Source organism: Labeo rohita, chromosome 8, assembly GCF_022985175.1.
Source record: "Labeo rohita strain BAU-BD-2019 chromosome 8, IGBB_LRoh.1.0, whole genome shotgun sequence".
Taxonomy (NCBI): domain Eukaryota; kingdom Metazoa; phylum Chordata; class Actinopteri; order Cypriniformes; family Cyprinidae; genus Labeo; species Labeo rohita.
In genome coordinates this window covers 17274560-17285013 of record NC_066876.1, presented here as the reverse complement: position 1 = coordinate 17285013, position 10454 = coordinate 17274560, and the positions used below count along the sequence as shown (strand labels likewise).

The 10454-nt window shown below is 37.4% G+C and overlaps 1 protein-coding gene across 4 annotated transcripts in view; it reads left to right on the top strand.

Annotated features, from left to right (window-relative positions):
* Positions 1 to 200: 200 nt before the first annotated feature.
* The window catches only part of grid2 (glutamate receptor, ionotropic, delta 2), a 508841-nt gene continuing 498587 nt past the window's right edge, over positions 201 to 10454 (top strand). For 3 of the 4 annotated variants that reach the window (XR_007828269.1, XM_051117352.1, XM_051117354.1), the window contains exon 1: positions 201 to 879. Coding sequence is in view for 2 of the 4 variants with exons in the window: in XM_051117352.1 (XP_050973309.1) it covers positions 792 to 879 (88 nt within the window). In the remaining 2 variants the exon portion in view is untranslated. The remainder of the gene's footprint in view (positions 880 to 10454) is intronic. The other variant, XR_007828268.1, reaches the window with a different exon arrangement.

Sequence of the window (10454 nt, the reverse complement as noted above, 5' to 3'; positions counted from 1 at the left end):
TACCGTTATCAGTAACGTACTAAACCAAAAACCGTTTATTTTAGAAAACCGATAGTTGCAGACTAAATGATTGGCAGTTGCTGGACAAGGGAGGAGCCACAGTCTCACAGATGAGTCCTCTCCATTATCATAAACTACCTCCGCCCACCCCACTGTGGATCTCTCTCTCTCTCACTCGCTCGCCCGCTCTCTCTCTCTCTTCGTCTCGCTTTCCTCTGTTAATTCAGTTCTGGACAGCGCCGGGTACTGATGCTGCTGCCCGTGTAGTCGCATCTATCCTGGGGGCCTCCTCCCACTCATCATAGCTCGAGAATCCGCATGTAGAGCCGTTCGGTCTCTGTCGCAGAAAAGTCTCCGCAGTACTGCATCGGAATAAGGGCTCAGTGAAAAAAATCTTCTTCAACTGTATTCGTGCTTGTTCTGCATCAGCGCAAAGGAAGTTCTGTTCAGTCGTGCGGTGGGTGATGCTGTGAGATGCGTCGTGTTTAGCGCACGGAACCCCGTTTTATTCGCCTAGACGGGAGAACAGAAAAGCCAGCAGTGTATGAGGCACATTTTAACTTTGTCTGATATTGATTCGGATTTGCTCGAAGCATCAGGATGTTTTGACGGGTGCTCTCCAAACGGGTTACTGAAGATTTCGTCTTCAACAGAAGCGCATCCGAGGCGAAAAAAAGCATCGGCTGACAGTTTGAAAGGAGGACAAGCAGCATCTCTGCACAGGATTTAAAACTACCGTCGCTCCGGCATCTTTCTGAACGTAAAGAGGATAGATTTTAACAGAGGGAGACATGAAAGTTTTTCCGGCAGTATTGTTTCTGATCACATTTTGGAGTCTGGAGTGGGAGCCTGTGCTTCCCGATTCAATTATTCACATTGGTAAGTTCAGATGTCGGATGACAATGACTAATTCCTCAGTACACAGATCTGTACGTTGTCGCGTAATTCGGTCCAATTAGCGAGTTATAACGGAGCGTCGCGTTGGAGTGGATGCATAGATGCCTTTGAATACGGTTGTGGCTTTAATATCAGGTTAGAGAGAGATGAAGATCTCCATCTGTTCTCATCAATGCGTCCATTATGTAGTCTGTACGGTGGGTGAGAACAGGTGGTTTGACTGGAAGCGCTTCTTCGCGACGCCGCATTGTAAGCTATCGTTTAAAAAACACAAACTTGGATTTGCAGAGATCGAGAGTGTTGGTAACACTCTTCGTAAAAGAATTGAGCGAACGCGCACATGCGCGTGCATGCTTCAGCGATGGGCACGAGGATTGGCACTGCGCGCGAGATCGGATAGGGTCCAAGAGAGGTCTTAAATCAGAGCTGTAAAAGAGAGGGTTCCTCCGAGGGGCCACTGTGTGGAGGTGGAGGCCAGGGTGCTGGGGATTTGGCAGGAAGGAATTTGGCGTGGGAGCACGCGCGTGTTTAATTTAATTAAGGCTTGATGCACTAAACAAATAAATATTGTAGCGCATGTTATTGTTTCTGGCTAGGTGACGTGTCCATGCCTGAAAGTTGGGTAAATAAGTCAATGCGTTATGCCAGGCATGAATAAAACATCTGGAAATGATCCATTTACGCATGATTCTCAAGAGTGGAAATGGCCGTGGTGGGTAACATTGAGGTGTTGAGTGTATCGGTATGTCGGGAAAAATGCTATATCTATATCTATATCTATATCATCTATCTATCTATCTATCTATCTATCTATCTATCTATATATATAGTTGAGTAAAAAGTTTTATTTGACTTATAGTTTGAGAAGCGGGGTTGGTTAATTTACAAAAGTCACTTGCTTTTTTGCATTCTGTATCTAGTAACGTCTTTGTTTTAGTATTATTTGTGTTTGTTGCACAGTGCTCTGTTTGTTGATTGGTCACAGTTGATGGAAAAGTCTTTAAGTCATCATGTGACCTTCCATTGTACCACCTGTGACCACTCGCAACAAACATTTTAAGACCTCAAATAGGTTGATTTATTAAACTTATATAATGTAACCTGTTCACTACAAAACCGTATCGGAATACGTGTAACTTTTTATTTATCTAGTATTATTAGCCTATTAACTGCAAAGTTAAGCTGCCAATTTTTAATTGCACATTTTTAATACCGTGCAGTACGTATCTTAACCATTTGATCGATGTACGTTGTGGTAATTTCATTAAAACGCTTATTTTACATAATCTGGTGCATAGCAAACAGGTGGTCCACAAGACATTCTGAATATGTCATCTCAATCCAGAATTGCTTTTCGCCACGTATGGTTATTTCCACCGTTCAAACTGTAGGTAATATTAAAAGCATGCAGAAGCAAATAAATATGCGTTCATGCCTGCGTGCTTCTGAGGGACTCCAGACATGCAGTGAGAATAGACAGTTTTGCCTGTCATTAGTAATCCCCTCCTAATCTTTTCTCTGCAACATCTTCGTGAAAACGTGACGTCATTTGAATGCGAAAACGGCGTCTTTTTCTTTTCGGCGAGTCGACTGATGAAGGCATTTTATCACACGCGCTTTAGTTGATTGCAGAGGAGCCTTCTAATGATGTGCACACCAAGAGAAGTATCTGGCGCGCCGTGCGCTGCATCGCAATGCTGCAGCTCCTTTAGGAGCCCATTGAGAAAGTCACAGTGATTTATGTGTGTGGAAAGCCCAAAGTGTCCAGCAGTACGCGGGTGCACCTCCAAATGCGCCCTTTGGTAGCGACCACGAGACGACATGGGCCAGCTTTGTAGTTGCTTCCAGCCTAGAGATGGATGATTAGGTAATTATAACAACGTTAGTACAAACCTTTGGTTTGCTTTGGCCACTAGTCCTTGAGGAATTTTGATCAAGGTTCCGATCTCGCCACCTAGTGGCTGCGATGCTCTCCCCAAACTTGTACTGTTGGGGTAACTTGTAGTTTTTCAGGTAACTTGGTAGATCTAGAAAGCTGTTGTTACTATTCTTAAATGTTATTCTTAAGTTATATGAGAAGTATATATTTACCCCCTGCCACAGCAACAGCAGACCCTGTGTTGTAGACCCCTGTACTAGGTTTTTGAGAATCCTTTTTGAAGGATATTTGCATTCTTCATCTTGTGTTTCAGCCATATAGTTATGCCTTCAAAGATATCATGTAATATTAATTTCTTTCCTCAGATGCACATTTTCAGATGTCTAATTGGTTGGGAGCTCAGTATAAGTCTTGCAGCACCTGTTTCATTGGAACGAAGTCTACTCACCTCCGTCTATGTTCACAATAGATGTAGAGTGTGGACTAGATTTTGTCTGCGACAGTTTTAATGGTGTGGATCGCCCTCATTCTCAGGAAGATTTGACATATTGAGAGCACGTCTGGGCCTCTTAGGGGATATCACAACACTCTCCACTGACAGTATGTGTTTTCGGTCTGGCTGAAGCTTCTTTGTAATGTAGGTTGCGTGTATGACATTTATTGCGCAACTGCAGAGAATAGACAGAGGGGGGAACGATATCAAAGCTGGTCAGGGAATCAAATCATTATCCCTTTCCTTGCACAGTCATGGTTAGTTACATGCTAAACTCTAAAGCCAAAGGAAATTGTAGAATATAATCCTGAGCGTCGCATTGTAGGTGGGACAGATGGGTTGTGCCATTTCGTTGGTCTATTTCTAGACCGAACTACTGTGGCCTCCATCCCAAGAACACGGTGATAATGAGATGTGCTAGCCTAGAGACTATCCTTCATAGTGATGCTTAAACGCTCTCTCTCCGTCCTTCTTTGTAGTCCTCCAATACAAAATAGAGGTAATGAGCAGTGATTCTTGTAAAGGTCTTGTAATTACAAGCAGTGCATTGAGATGTGTTTGTTTTGATTGGATGGCTGTATTGTGCCTGCTCAGGTGTTGTAACAGATAATGAAAAGTTAAAACGCTAGATATAGACGGCTTTTCTGAAGATGATTAGGTGATTAGTTTTAGGCTGGGGTTATTATTGTGGCATTAGCAGAATAATTCCTTATGTTATAGTAGAAATGTTCTCAATTATCCGGCACGTTTTGCAACATTCTGAGTTTTGGATGTAGTTAGAAGCATAATTTCTGTAATTGGTGTCTCCTTATGATGCCTGATATTGTGCATGAACAAAAACGTACCTTTTATTTCCAACGGACTCGAGAAGTTTCATTATTTCATGTAAGGACGTGAGTAATTAAGCTGACATGACCCTACTTTCGTTTCTTTCAGTTGGTGAAAGGGGTAATTGTATTGAAAGGCCTGTGAAGTGTAACAAAATAAAGGTGTCCTCTAGGGGTGCCGCTTGCAACATTTGCATTCCTTACTCTGGAATTTGTCCCAGACCCATTAGGGATCTCTTGATCTTTTATGCTTCTAAATCACTAATCTGTGGTTTAGTGAAACCCTGCAAAGATAATTTGGTTTTTTGGACGAATTCTGAGCAATGTTATTGGCACTTTTTCAGTTTCCCTCTCATAGTTTTTAACTTATGCCAAAGATTATCACGTAATGTCAAGTCTAACATGGGCAATATTTACCATCTAAATGAACCATAAAAAAATACATATATTCTCTAAAAATGTAGTATATGGGTCATTCTAAAATTGTGGGTACATTTCATGTCCGTGAAGTATATTTTAAATATTTTAATCAATATAAAGCCCCACTGCTTAATTTTCTTGTACATGATTATAATTTTCCCAATCACACTACATGTTGAAAAAGCTATATCCTTTGTTCAAAAATGATGTTCATATCACATTCAACCCTGGTGTTCAACTGCATTTTAGCATGAAAATTACCTCAAATATAAATTAATTTCATAGTTTTGCCTTCAGTTAGATTAGGTTATCAAGATATTTGGGTATGCGCTTCAAAAATAATGTGTTTATTGTGATATAACTTGTTTTATTTGTGTGCGAAAAACAATTGTCAACTAAGTTACCCACTTAAAGGAGAAGTCCACTTCCAGAACAACAATTTACAAATAATTTACGTTCAGTTGCGCATACGCAACATCCTATTAGGTTCTGTACTGGGAATAGTTCACCTGTTTCGAGTCTTCAGGTTTTTCGAATCGTTCCTTCATCTTATGGGGCTGTCACTTGATGAACGAACGACTCAAACCCGAAAACTTGTCAGATAAGAGGTGAGGTGAGCTAATCATAGACTAAAGACCCAGGTAAACAATAAATTAATTTCTGTTTCTTATAGCATTACAGTTTTGTCTTGTTTGTAGTGTGATCAACGTTTGTGTAAGCAGTAGATGTGTTAGGGAAGTAACATGTAACATTTTAATTATATTTTGCTAAAATGAATGAAATGACTTGAAAAAAGATTTGTTCCTTTTGCTGAACGAGACTCAAAGGTCTGAGTCGGCAAAATGATCCGAACTTCCCGTCACTACTACGAATCACCGTCTGTGCACTCCGGCTCAAAAGGTAGAGAATGGCGAAAAACTCTCTTATTTTCTCCTACAACTTCAGATTCCATGAGAATCATCGTTGTAGCTTTTTGTTTGTAAACAGCATTTGACTTACTTGCACTTTGTTAATCTTTGCTCGCTTTGTAAACACTGGGTCGTGACCTTGCAACGTGATTCAATAGTATGTAGTGTCGTGAACGCACATCCCAGAGCCTGTGCTACATGAGCTTTTGTGCTTAAAAAGTATAAAAAAATGTATTTTTCAAAAAAAAACGACAGATCGTTTTGCTAGATAAGACCCTTCTTTCTCGGCTGGGATCGTTCAGAACCTTTTGAAGCTGCATTTAAACTACATTTTGGAAGTTCAAAATCGAGGGCACAATTGAAGTCCATTATATGAAGAAAAATCCTGAAATGTTTTCCTCAAAAACCATAATTTCTTTATGACTGAAGATAGAAAAACATGAAAATCTTGGATGACAAGGGGGCGATTAAATTATTTGTAAATTATTGTTCTGGAAGTGGAGTTCTCCTTCAAACCGCCTTCAAAAATGAATGGTTTGTCCCATTCTTGCATAATTTGCACATTATGATGATATTTCCTCTAGAAGCACATGGATGAAACACTAGAAGTTATGTTCTCTCTTATTTCCCTAATATTGGTTAAACTAGCAAACCTGCCAAGAGTGGATTAATTGACTGTCAACAGTCTTACACAAGTATTATTGCTGCAAATTTTAACAAGACAATTTAACTAAAACCTACGTTTTATTTATGAAAATTTCTAAACATACCCAATGCTCAGTAGTTCTAGGCTTCCATGTTGAGTATAGGCCCAAAACACTAAAAATGTCAACTACGTTGCCTGTCAACTGTGTTACCCAGTTAAAAGTAACATGGTGGACAGTAGCAAACATTGATGATATTTTATGCACATATTCCTACAGATCACCTTTATTTACATAGCACTTTATACAATATAGCTTGTTTCTACAAGCTAAGGTCATGTGTGGGTTTTTGGGAACAATGAAAACTTTTTTCCTCACATAGTCAAATTCTAAATGTACCCCTAATTATAGAATGACCCATATATACAAAACACTACAGCTCAAATTTGAGGCCTGTAAGACTTTTTAAAATGTTTCAAAAAGAAGTCTGTTATGCATACCAAGGCTGCATTTTTTTGTTAAATAAATACAGTAAAAACTGCAATATTTTGAAATATTATCACTTTTTAAAATAGCAGTTTTCCAATTTTATAAATCTTTAGTCTTCACTGTCACATGATCCTTCAGAAAACATTCTAATATGCTGATTTGGTGCTCAAGAAACATTTCTTATTATTAGAAAAGTAGCATATGATACATTTTACAGGATTTTGTAATGTTGTAAAAGCTGTGTGTGAATGGAAATTTAAACCCAGATTTTTTTGCATATAAATTCTCATAAGATTAGAAAAAGTCCTGTGTAAACCTGAAGCTCTGTGTATTTTTGAGATTAGAGCATTGAGTTTTCCCAAACCCCAAACAGAACTCGAGGGCTAATGGGGAGTTATTATGTTAGCAGAACACAAGAGGAGAAAGTTTGCTTGAATGCGTCTGTCTTTGTGTGCTCTCATTTGTTTCAATCTTCCACAGTACTTTGAAGTTTCGGGAGGATCTACCCGCTGTCATGAAATTTTGAGAACGTGAGGGATGTGTTTTTCCTCTTTTGTCTCGTTGAATTCGTGACACTAAGACGTTGAGTGATTTCCTGTGTGTTTAGCACACAGGCTCCCAGTCGATTGCAATGCGGCGCTACGCTGAACACGTCAATCAAGGCTTGCTGCGGGCGTTATGGTTTGTTACAGTGTTGCAATTACAATACATGCGCTTTAAAAGAGCGTTTCGCCTCACTAACCGCTACTCGATCGTCCATAATATCCCAATGCAAATGCGAGGCTTGTATTGTAATAATGTCAGCTGAGCACAAAAACAACACAAAAGTATGGGTGGTTCCTGACTAACAAATGCGGTTAGTCGAGGAAAGGCGTTTTATCTGTTGTACGATTTCTAAAACTCCTCGAATCTCTGCAGATGAATTGAGCCGTCAGTCTTCCTGTAAACAAGCATACTGTAATACCGTGTAGCCACCTTTCAAGCAGCGCTCTAAAGGGAGCGTGTCCCCTTTGAGAACTTGCGTCTCTGATCATTGCTCGCTCTTGCACAGGGAGCCTTGGGCCTCCTCCTTTGACTTTCCTCTCTCTCTGTAGCTTTCTGTTTCTCTCTTTCTTCCCACCTGCTCGCTTGGTCCCCTTCAATAGCTTTCTGCTCTGATCTGCTTCGAAAGCACACAAGTTAAGTTTTGGGGTTGCAGTTCTTACATTTCTAATGCAGTCAGTTCCCTGTAGGGGGCAGTAGCAAGGCTGGATGTGTGAAATACAGTGCTGTCATATGCTTGTTTACTGTCATCTCATTGTGAATCACAGTCATTTGCAGGTAGCAGGTTGCAGAGGAAGCAAACACTTCATCTGTAGTGCGGAGAATATTTTTCTTTTATCACACATTTGATTTTATTGCTTTCTCCTGAGAAACTTTGTTTCATTCTGTCTTTCCCCATCTCTCTCTCTTTCTCTCTCTCTTGTGTGCGCTCCCTGATTAAAATGGTGCACTTCTCCTTATGCCTCAAAAAAAAAAAAAAAAAAAGCTGTCATCTCATTTGCATAGAATGGTTTTTGGCTTTTTTCGTTTTGTGTTGCCTGTTTTTGCCTCACTAGAAAAAAATGCTCACTTTCTGAGATATAAAGTTGTAATTATTAGAAAGAAGTTGCAGTTATGAGAAATGGTTGCATTGTGTGATATGGAAAATTTGTCTGTGCGCAATGAAGTCGCAAATGTGAGATACAGAGTCCCAGTTATGAGAAATAAAGTTGTAATTATGGAAAATAATCACAAATGTGAGATATACGAATGCAATTGTAAGGTATAAAGTCTCAAATGTCAGATATAAATTCCTAATTATTAGAAATGAAGGCAGAATTATGAGAAATTGGCACAATTGCGAAATATAAAAATTGAATTGTGAGGTATAAAGTCTCAACTGTGAAATATAAATTCCTAATTATTAGAAATGAAGGCACAATTATGAAATAAAAATGCGGTCATGAGACAAGTCTTGAGGCATCAGGGCTCAATTGTGAAATGAATTATTTAACTGGTTGAAAATATGATAAATTGTCACTATTGTGAGATTTAAAAATATAATTGTGAGGTTTAAAGTCTCAGCTGTGAGGTATGAAGTCACAGTTATGAGAAACAAAGTCTCGGTTATGAGAAATATGGTCACAGATGTGAAATTATAAAAATTTTATTGTGAGATATAAATTCCTAATTACTGGAAATGATGAGATATAAAAATGCATTCATGAGAAGTCATGAGGTATCAGGGCTCAGTTGTGAGATTAATTATTTGTAATAAGTCACAGTTATGAGAAATGGTCACAACCTTGAGATTTTAAAAATATAATTGTGAGGTTTAAAGTATCAACTGTGAAATATAAATTCCTAATTATTAGAAATGAAGGCACAATTATGAGAAATGGACACCGTTATGAAATAAAAATGCATTCATGAGAAATCTTAAGGTATCAGGGCTCAAATCTGAGTTGAATTATTTGAAATAAAGTCACAGTTATGAGAAATGGTCATAACCTTGAGATTTTAAAAATATAATTGTGAGGTTTAAAGTATCAACTGTGAAATATAAATTCCTAATTATTAGAAATGAAGGCACAATTATGAGAAATGGTCACAATTATGAAATAAAAATGCAGTCATGAACAGTCTTGGGGTATCAGGGCTCAATTGTGAGATTATGTTTTTAAATAAAGTCACAGTTATGAGAAATGGTCATAATTATGATAAATGGGCAAAACCGTGAGATTTAAAAATATAATTGTGAGGTATAAAGTCTAAACTGTGAAATATAAATTCCTAATTATTAGAAATGAAGGCACAATTATGAGAAATAGACACAATTTTGAAATAAAAATGCATTCATGAGAAGTCTTGAGGTATCAAGGCTCAAATGTGAGTTGAATTATTTGAAATAAAATCACAGTTATGAGAAATGGTTACAAATATAATAAATGGTCACTATTGTGAGATTTAAAAATATAATTGTGATGTTTAAAGTCTCAGTTGTGAGGTATGAAATCAGAATTGTGAAAAACAAAGTTGTAATTATGAGAAATATAGTCACAGTTGTGAAATATAAAAAGAAATTGCGAGATATAAATTCCTAATTATTAGAAATTAAGTCACTTTTATGAGATATAAAAATGCAATCATGAGAAGTACTGAGGTATCAATGCTCAATTGTGAGACAAATTTTAAATGATTTGAAATAAAAGTCAAAGTTATGAGAAATGGTCACAATTATTATAAATGGTCACAACCTTGAGATATAAAAATATAATTGTGAGGTTTAAAGTTTCAACTGTGAAATATAAATTCCAAATTATTAGAAATGAAGGCATAATCATGAGAAACTGTCACAGTTGTGAAATATAAAAAAAATTTGAATTGTGGGGTAGAAAGTCTCAACCGTGAGATATAAATTACTAATTATTAGAAATGAAGTAACAATTATGAGATATAAAAATGCAATTGTATGCTATAAAGTCTTGAGGTGTCGACACTGAATTGTGAGACAGATTTCAAATTATTTTGTAATAAAGTCACAGTTATAAGAAATGCTCACATTTATGATAAATGGGCACAACCTTGAAATTTAAAAATATAATTGTGAGGTATAAAGTCTCAACTGTGAAATTTAAATTCCTAATTATTAGAAATGAAGGCACAATTATGAGAAATGGACACAGTTATGAAATAAAAATGCATTCATGAGAAATCTTAAGGTATCAGGGCTCAACTGTGAGATGAATTGTTTGAAATAAAGTCACAGTTAGGAGAAATGGTCACAATTATTATAAATGATCACAACCTTGAGATATAAAAATATAATTGTGAGGTTTAAAGTCTCAACTGTGAAATATAAATTCTGAATGATTA